Source organism: Trachypithecus francoisi, unplaced genomic scaffold (assembly GCF_009764315.1).
Source record: "Trachypithecus francoisi isolate TF-2019V2 unplaced genomic scaffold, Tfra_2.0 Lachesis_group0, whole genome shotgun sequence".
NCBI classification, from domain to species: Eukaryota; Metazoa; Chordata; class Mammalia; order Primates; family Cercopithecidae; genus Trachypithecus; species Trachypithecus francoisi.
The window spans coordinates 3684496-3706537 of NW_022681453.1; the positions used below are offsets into that span (position 1 = coordinate 3684496).

At 41.5% G+C, this 22042-nt stretch overlaps 1 protein-coding gene across 9 annotated transcripts in view; it reads right to left on the bottom strand.

The window, feature by feature from the left end:
* SCHIP1 (schwannomin interacting protein 1) overlaps window positions 1–22042 on the bottom strand; it is a 164544-nt gene that overhangs the window by 32628 nt on the left and 109874 nt on the right. Inside the window, exon 1 of one of the 9 annotated variants that reach the window (XM_033202969.1) lies at window positions 10839–11359. The exons of the other annotated variants lie outside the window; for them this stretch is intronic. Coding sequence (XP_033058860.1) covers window positions 10839–10916 — 78 coding nt within the window. The 5' untranslated portion in view covers window positions 10917–11359. Of the gene's footprint in view, window positions 1–10838; window positions 11360–22042 lie in introns of those variants that run through there. 9 annotated transcript variants of the gene reach the window in all.

Consider the following 22042-nt stretch of genomic DNA (forward strand, 5'->3'; position numbering starts at 1 on the left):
ATAAGGTTATAGAGGGAAGCAAGAATGCCTTTTATTTCACGAACCACTTGCAACTGTACTGCTTGCAACCTTAATTAGAGCAAACCACCTTTCCGAATATGCAAGGCTGTCACTTGGGATGGTCCAGCCAAAACAGAATCACATCACTTGACACCTTTATTTAAAACAAGTTCATTCCAAATCCCCGTATCTGCCAGGCAGATTTTGTACAGTCAGTGAACCTATTTCTCAATCCATATCACAGACAAAAGAGATTCTCACCAAAGTCTTCAACAGGCAGAAGACTGTTGAGTATAGCTGAATATCCAAATATAAAATCAGTAGATAGCAACATGAATGTTAAGGATTAATGTTCAACACACGCTGGCCCGACATTAGCCTAGGGTCTAAAACAGGCTTTAAAGAAAACACTTATCCCAGGGTATGAATGTGTGAATATACCCTTGATTCCACATCTATCTTTCTTGATAAACTAGAGCTACAGATATTGGGAGAGGCCTTAAAAATATTTCCATTTACATTAATTGCAGTTCTTTACACCTGAATACTTCATTAACAGTTTAAAGAGGACTGTTTTATAATACACTCTTTCCCCCCTCTCCTTCTCTCCCTGTCTCTGGATACCACTGAACAAATCAAGAAAAGCATAAAGAATATAAACATCACTCATAATCCCCCCACTTAGAGAGAGATGATTGCTCACTTCTTAGTATATTTTCTCCTGGTTTTTATCATATGTGTGCATTATCTTCCTTTTTATAAAGTTGAGATCATATTGTTTATTATATTTTCAGAATTGCCCTTGTATCACTTCAAATTCTTTAAAAACGTAACTTTAAAATCTTTAAAAAATTTTTCCTCCAGAGCAGCCAGAAAGGAATAAAAACACAATCTTTAACGGTTGCATATCATTCCATCCTATGGAGTTACCCTCTATGGTTAGCCATTTGGGTTGTGCTAAGTTAAAAATAACATGGAAGTTAGCCTCTTTTTTTTTGGTGAGATGGAGTCTCGCTCTGTCACCAGGCTGGAGTGCAGTGGCGCCATTTCGGCTCCCTGCAACCTTCGCCTCCCAGGTTCAAGCAATTCTCCTGCCTTAGCCTCCCAAGTAGCTGGGACTATAAGCTCGCGTCACTATGCTCAGCTAATTTTTGTATTTTTAGTAGAGACGGGGTTTCACCATGTCAGCCAGGATGGTCTCAATCTCTTGACCTGATGATCCGCCTGCCTCAGCCTCCCAAAGTGCTGGGATTACAAGGGTCAGCCATCGTGCCGGGCCAGAAATTAGCCTCTTTACATAAATGCTTGCCCACATGTCTGATTATTTCCTCAGGATTAGTTCCTGGAAGTGGAATTAGCAGATCAGCTGAGTGTGAACATTTGTTGAGGCTCTTGACACATTTTGTCACATTGCTCTCAAAAAAAGCTGTTCCAATCCACATGCCCGCCAGCAATGTAAGAGGGGGCAGCTTTCACTACATCCTGGCTAACACTGAAATTCTCACTTAAAAAAAAAAGGTTTTAAAAAATTTGATAGGCAAAAAGTAATGTTTTTAAATTTTAATTTCTTTGATTACTACTTAGAGTAAATATTTAAATGTTTTAGTGACTGTACTTTCTTTTCTCTGAATTACTTATTCCTAGCTTTGCTTATTTTTCTACTAAGGTCTGAGAATTTTAAACATTTTATAGTAGAGTATTTGTCCTTTTGAGTTTCAACTGTAAATGTTATGTAGTTAAGTCAATAGCTTGCTTCCTCTGTCATGCTGTTGGTGGCTTTTGTGCTTGGAAAACTCTTCCCAGTCCAGAGGCAAAGGATCTCACTAGATGCTGGAAGATTAAATTAGAAAACTTAGGTAAATTACTTAGCAGCTGTACCCGACCTGTGGTAATGTAAATCTGTGATAGATGGTAGCATTATGGTTCATACTCCAATTTCTGCTTTGAATATGAGGAAACTGTGGGAGATGAAAGGTTACCATACTGTTAGGCAGGAGCAGTAGGATCCAAGTCCATGCTTTCTAATCCCAGATCTTTCTGCTTTTTCACATCACTTTTCCACATGAAAGAGTAAGGTGTTCAGACTAATAATAATGGTAGGTACCATGTAGGGGATAAAATGTGGCACAAAGAGTTATGGGTCTACTTCTTCCCTGAGATGGATGTGATGTTTTCTCACCAAAAGAGAAAACACTGGCAAAGCATACATACTATGGCCTAATCATAACCACAGATAACCACAATACAAATATCTTTCCTTACCATCACTGCTCAATGTTAAAATGTAACAATGAGAACCTAATTTTATTTCAGTTGCCCACATGTGTAAAATATATGTGTGTGTGGTTTCAAAGACGGTTTGTTCTCTGAGGAATTATACCTGCAAGGCAAATATGTCTGCCACCAGCCCCCTCAATCCAGCCAAGCCCAAGACGCTCCAGGGTGAGCAACAGCCAAGGGTACAGGAAAAGGAAGAGGCTCACTCAAAACACCACTGTCAGGCTGCACTTACGACAAGCAGAGCCATGTCCACTCCTAAAACAGCCTTGGGAAATACCCTCATAAAACAAAAGTACAACATCGAAAATTGGTATTGCTAGCAAAAGCAAAGGGCAACTGAAGAATAGGGCTCATCACTATCAGGCAGAAAAGCTATTCAAGCCCCAGATGAAAGCAAAAATATGATTAGAAACTCACCGCTATTCAGCCCCAGGAAGTTTTTGTCCTCATCTGTTGCTAAATTCCCTACTGCCACCCGCTGTGCCTGAGCAGATAAGGCTCACAATGACTTTCAATGACGCCATGCAAGCCACCATGATCTTAGAACACAGACCACTGAGCACTTGTAGACTCTGAACACCAACGCTCAGCCTTTCCTGATGTGCTCTGTTCTACTGCAATTCCCCAATCTGGACAAGAACAAAGAGGGTCATTCAAGTAATGAAATAAAAAGCAAAATGTTCCGCATGGGTAGGTATCCTCTCTCTTCAAATCTAATATGTCCCCAGGACCTTTCCACAGTTTTTTTCCGGCATATGGCATGACCCCATCCCTTACACACCAAGATCACTCCTGCATCCCCTCCCCAGGTTCTGCCTTCCTGCCTCTGGCCCAGCCCACCTTACTAGCAGCATTGTGATGTCACTGAAGCAAGACCCTTCAGCATGCTAATCTGCACGTAAATTTACAAGTGGAAAATTGGGTGTTTTCTACATTTTCAAAATCTATTTAATTGACAAACTGTATTTTTTGTGGGAAAATCGGTGGGGGGGCCTCTAGGGTTCTCAGGAACACACTTCAGGAAATAACATCCTAAACCTGAACCTAAAGCCATCTGGTGCTTAGGACACAACAAGCAGCTGCTTCCTTCTGAGCCCTGCACAGATGATAAAACCCACAGAGGCGGAAAGGGCCTGTCAGACCAAGAGGAAAGGGCTCCTCAAACTCCCCTGAGGACGAATGGATTTAAGGAAACCTGGCCTAGGGAATCAGGGGATCCAGTAGATGAGAAAGGCACAGAGGTGGGAATAAAAGCAGATGTAAGATTTGGAGCAGGAACAGTTGTAGGCCTGGACAAGATTCAGTTGTGGGAAGGAGGAGTGGGAGAAAGAAAAGTGTTTCCCCCAATTTCCTGTCTTTCTGCTCTTCCCTGGATTGAGCTTCCCCTCCTCCCAGATGCATTTGTTTCTCACTTTTCACTCTTTGCCATGGGAACTGAAATAGACTTTTAAAAATTATTGGATGTACTTGTTTTATAATGCTCACTGTCTCAGTACTAATTCACTAATAACCCCTACAGATACCACATCTAGCATGCTCTTTTTCACACTGCTAAGTTGTTACCTGGTGCAATGCTTCTCAGGCTTCAGGGTACTTATGAGTCACCTCAAGATCTTGCTAAGATGCATGTCCTAAATCAGAGACAGGGCCGGGGACTCTGCGTTTCTAATAAGCCCCAGGAATTGCAAAAGGTTAGAGGTTTTGCAGGAGATCTTCTCTAAGGTTAAGAAGCCTCACAGGCCTTGACTGCTCTTTCTCTGTCTTCTACACTGGTGTTACCTGCAGGCCTCAGGAAATGCTTGCTAAAGCAATGAAGTAAATACTTGCCACCAATGGTAAAAAGGTAAAAAAGTTTTTTGCCATTGACAAAAAACTTCCTAAGGATTACAGGCTGTATCATCCCAGAAGCTGATGAATACACTGGTCCCCCGTGGCCCAGAAAGGAACTCAGGATGCCAGGGGTTGCTGGGACACTGGTCGGCCAAGTGGAGACCAGGGAGGAGCATGCATGTGCGCAGCACAGACACACACACACACACACACACACACACACACACACCCTCTCTGTCACACATTTCTTTAAGCCAATAGCTCTCAAACTTGATTGACTGTGCAAGAGGATTACTTGGAGGGCTTGTAAATACAGTCTATTTTTCTTTTTCAAGAAAGTCTGGGGTGGAGGTGAGAATGTGCATTTCTAACAAGTTCCCAGATGCTGCTGATGATGCTAGCATAGGCACTTTGAGAACCACAGCTTTAAACAAATTGAGCAGATCAAGTAGCTAGATGAAACACAGGGTTGGTTCTTCTGTAATTGAGCATACATCTGTTCCATGTGGCATGGCCAGACTCTGGAGCCAGGTGGATTTTATTTGTAGCAGCCTGGCCTCTGCCAAGGCCTTACCAGGATGCTTGTTTTGAAGCAATTAATGATCCCCTTGCTTCAGTGCAATCTATTGCCTAGTGATATCTGGCATCATCACCATTAGCAGCATCCGCCAGGGAACGTAACTGGGATTCTGAAGCTCTCTGTGGAAAAGTACTCTTCCTTTAGGAAAGTGGTAGTCGCTCTTCTTTCTTTCCCCAGCTTGAAAGACAGCTTTATTCTAACATTTATAGGCAGCATTACAGTGTGAGGAGTCTGAAGCTCTTAAACATTATGAACCAGAAGTATAGAACTTGTTTGTTATGTAAATGTTATTAATTTTCTTTGAAACGAAAAGGCCAAAAGAAAACCAAAATATACTAACAATACTTTCTAATTATTTTCTCACTGAGACAAACCATGAATTTGTCACTAGACCAGAATATAAAAACAGCATTCCACAAGAAAAGAAATTGTATGCTGTTGAATGTCAAGTGCATAAATTCTTGCACCATGCAGGTTATTTTAAATTCTTGAATCTTATTTTATCCCCTGGGTAGCGCTTTTTAATTGGTAGTGGAAATATAAGTTAAAAAATAGTATCTTTCAATTGCATCACTGAATGGATAGTAAGTCAGGACACTTTCTTTTCATTGTGTATTTCTGACATTTTCCATTTCAGTCACTTACACTAAACATCCAGAAAGGTCAAGATGAGCTGCCAAATACAGGTTTCCCGAAAAGCTGTTGAAATTTCTTATCTTTGCATCCTCGTACCAACCTGCCTAAACACATTTCCTTAAATAAGTGATAGCCTGGGCTGCTGGGCAACGTTAAGGCTTTTGGGCGTAAACTGCTCAGGACCTGTGCCCATGAGAGAGCTGGCCTCAGATATCTAAAGCTCAGGATGGGGACCCAAGGGGAAGGACTCTGGGGCCCTGTGTCTTCTGACACCTATTTTACTTGAGTATTGGCTGACATCAAAAGAACTCGGATGCCAGTCCAGAGAATGCAGATATTTATTTACAATTAGTCTAACTGTGAGGATGGTTTTGCCTAGTGTTGACTGTATTCCTTCTTATGCTATAGGGAAGTGACATACACAGAAGCAGGCAGATAGAAGTGCCGCTGCACAAGAGTCCATAGCACTTGAATATTTTGATTGTGAAGGTAAGCAAAGGTATTTAACCAACACCTATGGTAAAGTTCAGTAGCCACTTAGAATGGGAACCTTGCTGAAAGTAAAGGAGTCTAAGGTGCAGTCTACAAAGATGGCTACTGTAGAGAAGGTGTTTCAACATTAACTCCTCAAGGGATACGGTGGAAAACTAAATGATTGTCCTCCCCTGTAAGCACCATATCCAAAACACAAACTGCTGGGAATGAACCTGAGCTCATTCTACTTCTCACATGATTGCCTACCAGAGACTACTTTTTAGCCCAAGACAGTGTTATCTGGCAAACCTATTTTTAACAGGTGCCATTTTAGAAGCCTGGAAACCCATCACAGTCATTCAGTATCACTGTCAGGAACACAACAGTCCCAAACACTTACTGCATGGTTATGAAACAGCCAAGCCTTAATCAGCAGCCAGGAAGCTGGTGTCCTCAACTTTCTGTGTCAGAATGGACCTAGGATGCAGGGAAGGTGGACACAGACGCATGGCCAGAAAGAAGGTGGGGAGGAGGATTTAGAGTCAAGAAGACCCTGCTTAACATGTTGACTCTGACATAATTACGAGTTACTGAGACTCTTCGAGCCTCAGTTTCTTCTTCTGCAAAAAGAAATAATACCTATTTTTAGGTTATTTTAATAATTAAATGAAATACTATACAGAAAGTGCTTGGCACTGTGCCTGGCACAGAGAGAAAATTTATAAAGTAGTAGCTGTTATTAATATTAAAAGGAAGGGGTGGGGAAGGTAGTGAGAAGAATGGAGAAAGGGAGAAAAAAGGAGCCTGAAAATCTGGAACAGGTCCATTTATAAATACATAAAGTGAATTAGTGGTTGTCAGAGGCTGAGAGAAGAAAGGATTTGGGAGTGACTCCTGATGGGTACAGGGTTTCTTTGTGGGGTGACGAAAAATTCTGGAATTAGACGATGGTGTGCACAGCCTTATGAATATACTAAAAACCATCAAAGTGTACACTTTAAAATGGTGGCTTTTATGTATGTGAATTCTATCTCAATTTTTAAAAAATCCTTACACATACATGAAAATGAGGAGAACTGGAAGCCTAAGGAAACTAGCGAGGAGAAGGGAAGGAGACAAAGTAGAGAATGCTGCAGAAGATGACCATGACATGGAAAGGGGCGTGTGTGTGCATATGTGTGTTCACGTTTGTGCGCATGTGTGTGTGAGAACAAGAATACATTGAACACACTTGCATTTCACTGGCAATTCCAGTTACCTGAAACAACCCATTCCCTGACCAGGCTGGCTAACCAAGCTGTGCCAACAGGGTGATATGATAAGAAACCTGAACCACGAGCCAGGGAGCTTTACATTTATAACATCTAAGACCGATCAGGCTAATTCTTTCCTTTTAAGAAAAGGAGACCCTGGCCCACAAAGCGGAAGAGATTTTTCCCAGGTGGCTGAGGTGGGGCTAGGTCCCAGGCTTCGGTAACTTAACATGGTTCTTCAGGCGTATTCAGCCCTCACAGGCAAGAAAACGTGAGGGTTAATGGAGGTCGACGGCTGCTTTTCCTCAGTAATTGTGTGGGGAGGGCAGAGCGCTTGTCTGGAATGGCAGCTGGCATTCTGTGTTCCTGTTTATTGCAGTTTATCTCAAGCAGTCATTTCCATTCACCTTTTAAAAAAAACATGAGGCGCAGCTGTGGCTTCACTTTAAATATTGTTCCTTCTAGCCTTTTAATTTTTTCACAGGGTCCTCCCTAATCTTTCACCATAATTGGATGCACAACACTCGAGACGGCACCCCCGAGGAACAAAGCGAAGCGAAGCGAGCGGCTGGCCCGGCCCTGGGCCCACTCACCGCCCTGCTGCCAGCTCCCTAATTCTGTGCATAGTGGCCTAGGAACAGAAGGCAATACCAGCTTCCCTGCATTTTCTCTGCTCTGGGACAAAGTTGGAGCCAGTCTTCTGCCATATTCTATATTAAATTTTCCCAGTTTCCTTTTCTCTCTCTCCATTAGTGTCATTTAGATCTTTCCCTGCCCCAAGAATGTACACATGAACAACTCTCATGTTTAAGGTACACATTCCTGGGGCAGGAAAAGATCTAAATGGCTGCACACTTTAGAAGTCCACACCAGCTATCTGGACACTCCAGGCAGCATCAGTTCCATGTGGTTTGCTCCTTTATGTGCCTCCCACATTGGGGCTATCAGCTCCTGAAGGGAAAGCTCAGTCCCCCTTTGGTGATCCTAGCGCCACGCACAGTGCCAGGAAAATGAGAGGGCTCTCGGTAAGTGATGGTGGAATGGATGAGGACACTGACTTAGATGCTGCGTACCATGTTGGTCCTGAAGACAATCAGCTCTGTGGTTCTTTATCAGGGGATCAGAAGTTGCTCACAGCAGGGCAGGGAAATAATGGGCTGAACGCATACACCTCGGATTCTGCTAAGGTCTGCACTTTTCTTCTTAAACACTAAGATCTGTTTTCTGTTGAGTGCAGTTTTACTATTACTACTGAATAAACCAGAGGTCCTTAATGAAACATTTTTCTTACAATCAAAACCTTCCCCACGGAAAAGGAACAGATGCATAATCTTTTTCTTCCTTTGCTTTGGTGGAATCTAATTTTAGTCATCAGAAAGTGACCTTTCCCCCTGAAGGCTGTTTGTCTGACTTCAAAACAACCCTGTAAAATAATCCCTATACACATGTAGTATTTATTAGTGCGACTGGTTCAGGGAATTCTATGGTACCTAAGCAGGGGTGTATCAAATTTTTAATTGTTTTTGACAACTGACCTCAAAATGGGGTGAAAGTACCACAGGAGATAAAAAAAAATTACAACTTTTACTTATATTTATATTTTAAACATTTTATTCTTTAAAATGTCTATTTGTATATATATCTTTTGTATATACATATTATATTTTATAGTAGTCGGTGCTACTTCTGAAAAAAATGTGTGTATATTACAGGCATGGACTCAAAACCATCTTACTGATGAATGCAAGGTCAAAAAAGTCTGCAGAGCCCCACTTTATGGCATCTAATTTAATTTTCTACTTAGCCAACAAAACAGCAAAAATATTAGAGAAAAAAATTAGAAAAGGAAGATTCTAATCAGGGAAAGTCATTTTTATAGTAGGTAACTATTTTCTTATTCCTCATATTTTTAAAAAAGCATATGTTGCCCTGTTTCACTAGAAGCTCAGTAAAATTATAAAGAGTGGGATTAAAGAAGGATAATTATAATGAAGTCTTCATAATAATCACGATACACATAAAAATTTGAAAGCACTTTGCCTGAGAAAGGTATTTAAAAGGCTGGAATGAGAAGTGAACAACCCTCATGTTTAAGGTCCGGAACACAATGAACTATTCTCTGAGCACTCCACACATCTAGAAGTTTTATCTCACAGTTTTTTTGTATTAACCTATCAGATACTGAAATCATATGCGGCATTCTACTGCCTGTATTAGATAATGGGTTACACAGTATAATTCTGTTTTGTTGTTGTTGATGTTTTAAAGCTCCTTGAGCCTTACATGTCTGTAGCTTTAGTCAGCCCTGTCTCAGGTTGCTGGCGTATCATTGCTCACTTATTCCAGGCATCTGGGTTCTCTCTCTAAGTAGAAGAAAACTACAGTGGTGATGACTTCATTGTTAATGCATTAATAATGGTATGTCTTTCATTTTTCCTAAGTGCAAAGTGACCTATACTTTTCTATTCGAGAAATAGTTTGACAAAGGAAACCATGACCAGTTCTTTGACACTGAAAACAGCAGAAGTATGAGATAGCTACACTTGTTCTGCAGAGTTGGATAAGCAATCTGACTCTTACGGCAGAGTGTCCCAAGCATCTTTTGCACACCACTTCCGGTAGAAGTGGACAGCTGAGAAGTGTTACGGTTATAAGACTCAGCGAACTATCACCTTGGGTTCTCATTCCTGTCTTGGGGATCACAAGGGATGAAAAACACAAAGGGCAACATGGCAGGTCACTGAAACCTCTTTTACATATTTAAGTTTCAGCTTCTGGAGAAAGAACATAAGCTGTTGTGAACTGCTCTAGGAAGTACAGAATATACTTAAAACAGTCCCCACACTCTCTCACACACACATACATGTATGTATATAAGATATAAACTACTATATTTTACATTACTATATGTAGGGCTCTATCATGACAGAAGCTTCTTTCTATATCTCACTCCAGGGAAAAAAGTTAGTGATGTATTTGATCAAATTAAAAATCAAGTAGCAAGTTTTACTGTTCTATCATTAACTGATATTTGCCTCTGAGGTAAAGAGGTCTTCATGTTCAGGCCCATGATGCAAGAGCTTTTATCCTTCACGTTATGCCATGTTGTGAACTACACTTGACTTATGGCAAATAATGAAGGGGGAAGGACATAGTGTGTGTTTTAGGCTTCTGTGGACAGATAAGCATATACTTGCAGTTTAATTTCATGACCTCACCCATATAACTAAAGCTATTTTTACTCGGGCCTGTGATTACCAGAACACTACCATATTAAACATTCTTAAAATATACTTACTGACTTTTGAAAAAAAGGCAGGCAAAAGATGAACAGATACTGTATCAATTTTTAAAACCCCAAACATGTTAACTAAAACTTGGTATTTTTCATTGTCAATAAAATCAAACAAAATATTGGAAAAATAGGTTAAACATTCTAGTAATTATTTTTTGTCAGAGAACTGTAAATATGTCAGTAATTTTTAAAAAATTCCTTCACATAAAAAGCCTGCCTAGCAGTTAAATGCATAATAGAATTTTTTCAACTTCAGAGTAACAACATGTGTGTTTTAGTTACTGCTGTAACATATTAATGAATATAAGCTGGGAAAAGCAGAAAGAACTTTCCTAGTTTAATGCATCTGATTCTGTGCATTTAGTTTTTCCTGACTATATTATGGCAATAGCCACTGAATGTGGAATTTGGCCACTCCTCAAGGGTGATCTTTCTTCCAGTTAGAAAAATGGTCCAATTGTTTATAAACAAAAGAGCTCTCCCCCCTTACCTTTTTATAATTCCCCTCCATATCCAATGAGGATTCTTGACTGATGATGTCATCCATTCCATCACTGTCCAAATTCATCCTTTAACTCTTTAGAATTTCACTTAAGAAATAACCTCCCATGAATTCTGATAGGCTGATATGCCAATTGCCCAGTTCCCTGGTTACTGCTCATGCTGACATGGAGAGCTGGCTAAGAGGCTGTGCCCGGCCGTGTGTGTTCTTGCCCTGCTCTGCCCCACAGACACCGCCCCGCCCAGCCTCCCCGGCCTTTCCTTGCTCTGGCACCAGGCAGCTGCTGTTCTCTGAGGCTCACTCTACCCCTGACACTTGGCTTGCTGACTCCAGCCTTCCAACCATCTGCTGTCACCTTCCCCTGAATGATCCCGCCCCAATTCCTCTCCACAGCACCTTTCCTGTTCCCAAGAAAGGAAAAGAGAGGCACTCAGCTTCAGCCCAGCTGATTCAACTCCCCTGTTCAGGGCCGAGTGTGGACTGCAGCTCTGTGAGGAAACTAGCAATCTGAACCAGGGGTAGATTGTGTGGGATAAAAATAGATGTGAAAACTTCCAGCCCAGCCGACTTCACTACTGAGTTAAAAGCTGGGTATCCCATGACAAAACGAAAACAGTGTAATTTAAAGGCTGACCTGTAACACAGATGTTTGCTTTTTTCCCCCTAAACTGATCATTTCTTAAAATCACGTGTCAAAGTCTCATCTGGTAGGATCTCCAGGACGAGACTGAAACTCACTTCCAACACAGAGGAGGCCCTTTCTGCCCAGGAGCAGTGCTTTGTTCTATTAATATAGGCAACAGAAAAAGATCCATCAACTTTTCTTTAAAATTCAACCAGTGGCGATCTTTTTCACAAAAGCAAATGTTCTTTTCTGCTGCTCTCTTTACACTTTTCCCATGGCTTCTGGTTTTGTTTACAGGCTTTACTAAAGAGAGGGAAAAGGCCCACAGCTGGAGGATGTTTTGGTGCAAGACGCAGACAAGCAGAAGTGCACACACAAACACATGCTCACCAGGATCAGCTTACTACTGTCATAAACTACAAATTATGCCCACTATTTATTTCCAAAAAATAAAGCTACTGTTTGCAGGATAAATAGGTCAGAAAAGAATTCAAAGGGCAAGCCTTCATTTAGCAACACCATCTTACACTATGACAAGCTTAGATAGAAAGCAGCAAGTATATTAGTCAATAAATTTTCCAATATAGATTCTTGTGCAACCACAACACTGTTAAGAACAGAGTTCTAAAAGCAAAAAGGCCATTCAAGATAACCTTTTGGCATCTGAACCTCTGCTGACATGCTCACCTTCAGTGTCTACTTATTTCTCTCCACATTTTTTAAAATTCAATTTGTAGAAGACTTGTGGCATAAATGTCTCTCAAGGTAGTTTATAATAGCCCTACTTCTACAAAGGAAATACTTCCCTGTGTAGCCCCGAGCCAAAGTGAAATCTTCCCTTTACTCCATTCTCATTGCCCCACCTCGGTTCCGAAAAGAATTAATTGCATGTTTGTCAGATGTTACAGTAACAAGTTGTCTCTCATGAACCACATCTGCATTTGGGCAGCGTTTTCTCTGGAAGAGTTCTCCCTTGTCTTACTCTCCTCCAAACCCCAGGATCCTCACTTCAGATGGGGGTCCCGCTGTCTGCATGCAGTCAGCCCAGAATGCTTCCCGGGGCTGTGGCAATGCTGGCCACAGAATGCTGCTCCCAGTGCCCAGTGCAGGTACTCAAAATACAGGAGAATTCACCAAGGCTAAGACTTTGGGGTTAAAGTACGCTCTTGTTTGAAGGACCCTGTGTATGTTAAATCCTGCCAAAGGAGGTTAGTTAAAATGAAGGAAGCATGCATCTTCTTACCTGGCATATATTAACAATAGCTACCCTTTATTGAGGGAGGCGTTGCCATGTGCCAGGCACTTTATATACGCCTCCTACATATGTCTTTACTCCTCTCAATAATCTTTTGGAGTAGATATTACTATCAATTGTGTTTTACAGCAAGATGAAAGAGTTCAGTGAGGTTAAGGAAGATGAACATGGGCTGTCTGCCTCTGCGGCTCACACTCTAAATGGGTGTGCCAGACCATCCCACATTGGCCGCCTCTGCAAGAAATAATTGTGCCCAATAAAATAATCAAGTATAGCTTTTATTTATTTATTTATTGAGACAGGGTCTTGCTCTGTTGCCCAGGCTGGAGTGCAGTGGCATGATCGTGGCTCACTGACACCTTGACCTCCCAGGGTCAAGTGATACTCCCATCTCAGCTTTCTGAGTAGCTGGGACTATAGGTGTGCACCACTATGCGTGGATAATTTTTAAATTTTTTTGTAGGGACAGGATCTCACTATGTTGCCCAGGCTGGTCTTGAGCTCCTGGGCTCAGGTGATCCTCCTATGTCGGCCTCCCAAAGTATTGAGATTACAGGTGTGAAGCACCACGCCCATCCAAGTGTAGCTTTTAAAGATTAGAGTTCAACACAGACAAATCTAGCAGAGCTCCAGATATATGGTTTGGATCTGTGTCCTCACCAAAATCTCATGTTCAATTGTAATCACCAATGTTGGAGGTAGGGCCTGGTGGGAGGTGATTGGATCATGGGGGTGGTTTCTAATGGTTTAGCACCATCCCCCTAATGCTGCTCTGGTGATAAGAGTTCTCGTGAGATCTGGTTGTTTAAAAGTGTGTAGCACTTCTCCCCTCTTTCCCTTCCTCCTGCTCTGGCCATGTGAAGATGTGCCTGCTTCCCTTTCACCTTCTGCTGTGATTGTAAGTTTCCTGAGGCCTCCCCCACCATGCTTCCTGTACTGCCAGCAGAACCATGAGCCAATTAAACCTCTTTTATTTATAAATTACCCAGTCTCAGGTATTTCCTTTTTTTTTTTTTTGAGATGGAATCTCCAGCCTGGAGTGCAGTGGCACAATCTTGGCTCACTGCAACATCTGCCTCCCAGGTTCAAGCGATTCTCCCACTTCGCCTCTCAAGTAGCTGAGATTACAGGCGCCCACCACCACACACAGCTAATTTTTGTATTTTTAGTAGAAATGGGGCTTCACCATGTTGACTAGGCTGGTCTCAAACTCCTGACCTCAGGTGATCCACCCGCCTCAGCCTCCCAAAATGCTGCAATTACAGGCGTGAGCCACCACGCCTAGTCAGGTATTTCTTTATAGCAGTGTAAGAATGGACTAATACAGCTCCCTGTATAACAGTATCAAGAGCTGAATCAACATTTTCCAAATCATACAGCATGTATTGTCGCATATCTCTTCCTGATGAAGCCTCAAGAAATGAAAAGGAAGCTACTTCACTGATGTTAGGACCTAGTACGCTATATAATGAATTTTCCTTTCCAGTTTACCTGGTGTCTTTTAGCACCACCGTTGCTTCTTTCCAACAGCCACTGTGGTTTCAAGCTCTTTTCTAAGGGGACAGGGATTTGTGTTTATTCATCTTGCTTACCCCATAGCATGTAGAACACTGCCTTGCACACGATAAGCGCACAATGAAGAGCTGTTGACTAAGTACGTGAACAGAGGAAATAGGACCGCGCTGCTTAAAATGTTTCCTCTAAATGCTGTCCACAGTAGGAAACATTAATAGTGCTTTTCAACTGAAATCTTCTGTGGAACTCACATATCTTCAAAAGGAAAAAAGGGTCTGCTTTGATTGAATGAGGAGGGCTACCACGCCCCACCTGGATGCTCTATTCTCCTATTATCCCAGCCCCAGCACAGCCTCTCAGGAAAGCTCTGTGGAAAGGAAGCCCTAGGACCCTGCAGACCCCACTCACTCTGCAGACCAGAGTTTGAAAAGCTCTAAAGACCGTAAAAATGGCTTTCACAGTAGCAGCAAAGCAGTATTCTTCTCCTGGCTCCATGACTGTACTGATTTCCAGACCTCAGTCCACTCCACTTGGGGTTCAGCTGCTACGTGAATTCATTCTTATCTGGGTTAATATCCTAGTCCACTTAGCAACCTACAATCGATAGCTAATATGGATGAAATTATAAAAATTTAGAGGCTGCAAGACTCAGTAAGATACATAAAATGATATGCCTAATTACTAATATCTTTTTACTTTAATTTTAACAGAGTGGGCTTAAATATACAATTAAAATGAGAAAAACTGAACTCTCATGATTATGTATATATACATACAAATTAATATATTTGTACTAGTAATACAGTAATGATATGCATACATATGTATATACACATACATTGATAATATATTATCTTTTGGAGAAAGGCACCTCAAAATTCGAGATGGAAATTTCCCAACAAAACAACAGCAACAAGGAATAGTACTGAGAATACTAAAAGACCATTCCACTCCTCTATTTGCTAGCTCCTTTTTTGTCATAAATGATTCTCTAACAAGCACTATACAGAGACAAGTAATAGAACATCTGCTCCTGAAACATGAATGCAAGAGGTTGAGGGCAGTTCTCAGTGGTGGTGACATCACTGTGCACCCTCCCTAAAGAAGCTCAGCACATAGATAGGCTCACAGCCCAAACCCTTTCCAGATCGAGCTGTGCCACCATTTTCAGGATAGCTTATGCCAGCTTAAAATATCTGAGAGTTTCCTATTATGTGTGGCATCACTGATCCGTGAAACTTTCTAGAGTTTTGCTACTCAAAGTGTGTTCTCTAACCAGATTATCAACAGCACTGGGAGCTTTCTAGAAATGTAAGCCCTCCAGTCCCACTCCAGAACCACTGAATCAGAAATTGCATTTTAAAAAAAAGAGATCCCTAGGATTTTTGAATACACTTTAAAGTGTAGAAGAGTTGCTCTAGAACTTGCAAAAAAAAAAAAAAAAAAAAAAAAAAAATCATTATAAGCCATTATCCCTCTATTTCAAACCACATTTCCAGGCAGGGTGGCAAGACCTTGACACATGCTTGGGATCAACACTGTAATTAATTTCACTTCCATGTAGTCCAAATGAATACAGGAAAGGAAAACACAAAACCAAACACCACCGTGGCAGAGACTTGAGCTGAAAGTAATGCCTGATGGTTTGGCAGTAGCTTGTAAATGGGAAGACAGCCACTCCTATCTTTCTATGGGGATGGTCTCTGGTACCTCTTCTGCTGCTGCCCTCTCTAGAATGAACTGTCCACGAATAAGATGGGCCCAGTTACCAGTGCTCTCCCTTAGAAAACCTACTCACAGTCACTTAGAATCCCTGAGGTTGAAAAAGCCTCTTCCCGCTCCTGCTCTGAATTTCAAGGACTGGCATGAAGAGCTTCGGTTTCCTGTTGAGCCATGATCTGAATTGCGAGGCACATTGCTCACTTGAGTTAATGCTTTTAAATGATCATTATCAGCCACTGGTGGAAATTATTGACTCTGAGAACACTGACCACATTACTGGGAGATCACTTATGCACTGTCAAAAGATTTTGCTATTCATACATGGAAACTTGATTTCATCCTGATTAACCCTTCATCTCCCACTGCCTTCTCCTCGGCCTTAACATCCATATTCCATGTACTAGATTTATAACCTCTTTTCAAATAATTTTTTTCTTCTGTGCAAAGTTCATCTAAATTTAGTTTGCTTTTCAATTAAAGCAAAGATAGCTAGAAAAGCCATGAAAATATGCAGGCCATTTAAAGGACTTTGCTGTATAGATTTTTAAAAAATTAAAATAATGGTATTAAAAGTGTGGGGTGGGGATGTGGCAGTGTTGGGAGTAGACAGAGTGTCACACGTTTTCCCACATCTAAAAGATCATGGGCCATAGTTGTAAATCTTCCTGTTCAATTAAAACTGAGCACGAGAGACGCAACTATGGTCACCCTGATGACCATCGTACAGCTTCCAATGGAACCAATTATAAAGTCCTCATTATGTTTATCTGTGTGTGCTTTCTCCATTAATGGCTTTCCTACACTGATTGTCACTTAGGCCTCTGTGATGGTTGTTTTCTTTTGAATTCAAGCAGTTTTGTCAAATTACTTTCTATTTCAGGAAGCTTGGTAGTTTCTGATGCTCCTATATAATAGTGCACAGGGGAATACTAAGTCCAAGATTTCAAACTTTCCCTTGGTATAGAGAATATAAATAAATAATGGGATATGACTCCAATGGGATATGGCTCTATGGGCTTCTGTATGTAAAACTGTGATTAGTTACCCAATATTTTATATATTTGTGTGTATGTATGTGCATGAACAGGGAGTCTCTACTTTCAAACAGGCATCAATGCAATGTGATATTTTCCACAGAGATGCCCTATTTCCTTCCCATCCCCCATCACCACCATCCTTTCCAAGAATAAATACTAGACCTTTGGATTAAAATATGTTTCACATATGTACTTCTTAAAATCACTCGAAGTCTGAATCATGAAGTTTGAGGCCCACGTGCTACTTTAAATAGAAATGATGTGCTTGTAACTAAACTTCTATTTCAGATCAGGCCCAGAGTGAAGCCCTGCTAATTTTTTTTTCCATGTGGGGCTCTTATCATTGTGCTCCTTTTGTGGTAAAGCATATAAATTAGATTTCCAGTCATCTAAGCTAAAAAAAAAAAAAGCATATAAATTTATCGCCCAAATTATTTTATTGATTTCAAAGGTTACTACCTCTTTGGAAAAACAGAACTATATCTCAACAAGGCAGAACATAATTATACTTTAAACAGGCAAAACAATGAAGACCAAGTACTCTTCAGCACTGTTAACTATAGAAAAAAAATTCCCCATCAAAAAATCTATAGACTAAAACAGAAAATTGTCTTATTGAACTTATATTTAAAAGCCTCCATCACATAGAGCACCAAAATGCTTTGAAATTCCCTTTTCCATTCTAATATCTTTTTCCCTGCTGTGGATGAATCCAGGCTTAAATTGGGTGGAATCTTGAACTCAAATTTGATACCTTGTTTTCTCAGTCCCAGGAAGAAGGGATTGAGAGACTAATCCTCACTTGTCCTGGTGTCCATAGGGATAGAATATATTTGCTTTCCTTTGCTAACCATTAAATGACCCACTAGAATCTGGGCATAAAAGACTGTTTACTACTTTCTCCAACAAGAATTTTAAGAATATCTTGATGTACTACTTAAACTGATATACTCCCTAGTTTTATCATTTAAGAGCAACATGGGGTGTCTTTTATTTTACGTGCTGGGTATGATACCTCAATTGGGCTGAAATATTTGGCCACAGAAAACTTTGGTATTTCATGTGGTAGTAAAATTATCTCTTTATAAGGCAGATGGATGTATTAAAACTTTGCAAAACTCATTATAGTAAGAAAGGCAGCTTGGAAATGAGTATTTGCAAAGCACTTGGGGATAGACCATGAGGTTCATCTTGGGAAAATTCTCTGGATGAATAAGTAGGCATAGAGGTATTTTCTTAATGCATTGTCTCTGGGAAGGCTGGAATGTCTATGCATCCCAGTGATTCATTTATTTTGTGCCTTGCACTGCACCCCCCATTCTGGCACAAGAAATGTTTAAAGTGCTGGCAACTGGCCAAGAGGCTGAGAAGCCAGGCACATGGACTTCTGAGGTCAGCTTCACCAACTCCTTGTTACAATATATGGATCTGAGCTTATCTCTGGGGTTATGATGGGAAACCCTGATCCTAGGGACTCAGAACAGCAACAATGCATAAAGTGCAATTCAATCCAACAAACATTTATTGAACGCATACTCTGTGTACAAGGCAGAGACTTGTGAAAATTTAAAGAAGGCCACTTGTCTTCAAGAAGCCTGTTGTCGGCCAGGCGCAGTGGCTCACGCCTGTGATGCCAGCACTTTGGGAGGCCGAGGCGGGCAGATCACCTGAGGTCAGGAGTTTGAGACCAGCCTGGCCAACACGGTGAAAACCCGTTTCTACTAAAAATACAAAAAATTAGCTGGGCGTGGTGGCGGGTGCATGTAATCCCAGCTACTCAGGAGGCTAAGGTGGCAGAATCGCTAGAAGCCGGGAGGTGGAGGTTGCAGTGAGCCAAGACTGTACCACTGCACACCAGCCTGGGTGACGGAGCAAGACTCCGTAAAAAAAAAAAAAAAAAAAAAAGGCACTTGTCATCTAATGGAGGAGACAGACCTATATGTAAATAGTTGTAAATGGGTTCTAATACAAGTAAAAACAAAATGTACTGAGAAGGAGAAATTTGGACTGAGAAATAAGTGGGAAAAGTTTCCTGAAGGAGGTGGCATTTGAGCCTTGAAAGCTGCATTAGCCTGCAGTGGGTGGGAGCAGGTGGTGTGTGGGTAGGTGACATCTCAGCCGGAGGCATTGCAGCTAAGAACTGATGGCAGTGTGAAGGCAGGAGTAAAGGGTCTGGAGCGAGAAGCGTTTCTGCCCAGGGTTCAGAAACAAATGTCAGGCCTTGAAGGCCATGCAGAGGAGTCTGAAATGTCTCCTAAGGAACACAGGGAGGCATTAAAGATTTCTGACCATGCTTCTCATGACCTGGTATGTGTTTGAAGAAGGGACTCTATGCTCCCACGGGAGGAAAAAGATGAGTGTTATTCACACACTATTTTACTTTTTCTTCTTCAAGTCTCCATTCCCACAGTAGCTAAGAATGTCAGAGTGTGATCTATATCTGGGGCGGTCATAAGGGAATTTAAGCAATGGCAAGAAAGGTATGAAAGCACGTCATTGTTTTTATATACACACTTATCCCAAAACCCCACTCCAGGAAAGAGGGAAAAAATATTTAAGAGCTTTTAAGCAAAACGGACCCTTCGACCTAAATTTGTGCATTCAAGTTTACAATATTTCTAAGCTGTCTATCAAAAACCATTTAGAAAAATTTGGCCTCTTGAAGGCTGCCAGGCCTGAAGTTGTGGACGAATTTCTTTCCTGAAGAGATTGGCTTCCTCCCAAGACTGGAAAATGGAGGTCAATAGCTCTATCTTTTAACAGGGCTATGACCAAAAATGACAACACATGCCTCAGTAACCTCTTTGCTAACATAAATCCTCTGAGGAAGAAAAGTATATGAAGATAACGACAATGTGAGCACCTTTAAAAACAAAACAAAACAACCATGAAAAATTCTGTAGGAGAATTCCTTCTGTTTATTCCTCCTTGGTTTAAGTTGTTCAAAGAACAGTGCATACAAACCCTTGCTCAAACAGGGGTGTTCGGGCTCTCGGTAGCAGCGAAGCTCTCTTTTTCAAAACAGCCATCCATTTAGAAAAGCAATGTATAAGAATCCATTGTATTTCTACATATTAGCAAGATATAGCTGGGAAATGAAGTGAGACACGGTTTCCCTGGGCCGCTGAACAATCCTCACTGAACCCCTGATGTGCTCAGAAGAAATGACATAAGAGGAAGGGAGCTCTTAATTCATGATAACTGACTTGTTTATGCAGAAAGGCAGCCTCTGGCAGGGAACCTGGCAACAATTATGCCAGGAAGTTAACTGGGAAAGTCTCCATTTCACAGATGAGAAAACTAACAAGAAATACAGGGAGAGATAACCAGCCCACACACAATGAAAACAGTGCAGGTTAATGGTGGAAGAGGGGAAGGAGTAGGACTCAAAGTCATAAAATAAGAAACCACAGTGCATAGAATGTTGACAATGCCTTTTTTCTTTTTTTTTGTTTTTGAGACGGAGTCTTGCTCTGTCACCCAGGTTGGAGTGCAGTGGCGCGATCTCGGCTCACTGCAAACTCCGCCTTCCCGGCTCACGCCATTCTCAGCCTCCCGAGTAGCTGGGACTACAGGTGCCCACCACCACGCCCGGCTGATTTTTTGTATTTTTTAAACAGAGACGGGGTTTCATTGTGTTAAGCAGGATGGTTTCTCCTGACCTCGTGATCCGCCCGCTTCGGCTTCCCAAAGTGCTGGGATTACAGGCCTGAGCCACCGTGCCTGGGTTTACAATGCCTTTTTTGTTAGTCAATTTTACAAATAGTAGACATATCCATCCGTATTACTTGAGGACCTATTCTAAGCACTGGGAAAGCAGACAGAACAAAGATAAAATCCCTGCCCTCATGATGTGAGGGAGCTAGAAAATAGACAAATCATTAAGTAAAATATGTACTATGATAAATGGTGAAAAGTAAAAAAATAGAGAAGCATGATAGAAATATTGGGATAGGCCAGGCGCGGTGGCTCATGCCTGTAATCCCAGCACTTTGAGAGGCCAAGGCGGGGGGGATCACCTGAGTTCAGGAGTTCGAGACCAGCCTGGCCAACATGGTGAAACCCCATCTCTACTAAAAATGCAAAAATTAGCTGGCCATGGTGGCAGGCGCCTGTAATCCCAGCTACTTGGGAGGCTGAGGTAGGAGAACTGCTTGAACCCAGCAGAGGGAGCGTGCAGTAAACCGAGATCGCACTGCTGCACTCCAGCTCTGGCAACAGAGCGAGATTCCATCTCAAAAAAAAAAAAGAAAGAAAGAAAGAACGACAGACAGACAGAAAGAAAGAAATATTGGGATAGAACTGGAGAGCTGGAAGTTTACAGATTATATCCAGATAAGGTTTCACCTAGAAGTGACATCTGAGCAAACACTCGCAGAAAGTGAGAGTAATGGATGGGAGTAGAGGTGACAATATAAGGTAAATATGTATAAGATGTAAAATATAAGATGCCTGGTTGCATGTGAATTTCAGATAAACAGTGAACAATATTTTAGTGTATGTCCCAAATGCTGTAGGTTATTTGCTAAATCTGGCAACCCTACACAGTGAGGCGGGGACGGGGGTGGGTAGGGGAGGTAGGGGTGCATGCCAGGCAGAAGGAATAGCAGGTGCAGGGCCAGCCCAGCATGGTGGGAAGGTAGTGGAGGAAATCAGGAATATAGGAGAGGAGTCCAAGAGGAAGCAGGGATGAGCTGATCCAAGCCCTGTGAGGACTTGGATTTTTACTCTGAGCAGGATGATAGACTAAAATTTTTGAGATATGGGACATGATCTGTCTTCAGTTTTAAAAGCTCATTTTGGAAACTGTGTTGAAAACAGACTATGGAGTGTGGGCAAGGGCAGGGGTAGGTAAAGCACATAGAAAGCTATTATTGCTGTAATTATGATGACAATAACAACCACAACAACAATGATGTACATCTATACAAAAGCACCAACATGTGCATGCAATTTTCAGGGGAATGGTCCCTGAAGCCCCTATTCATGAACTATCCATTAAGAAATCTTGGTGTATATCATTTATGGGAGAAAAGGA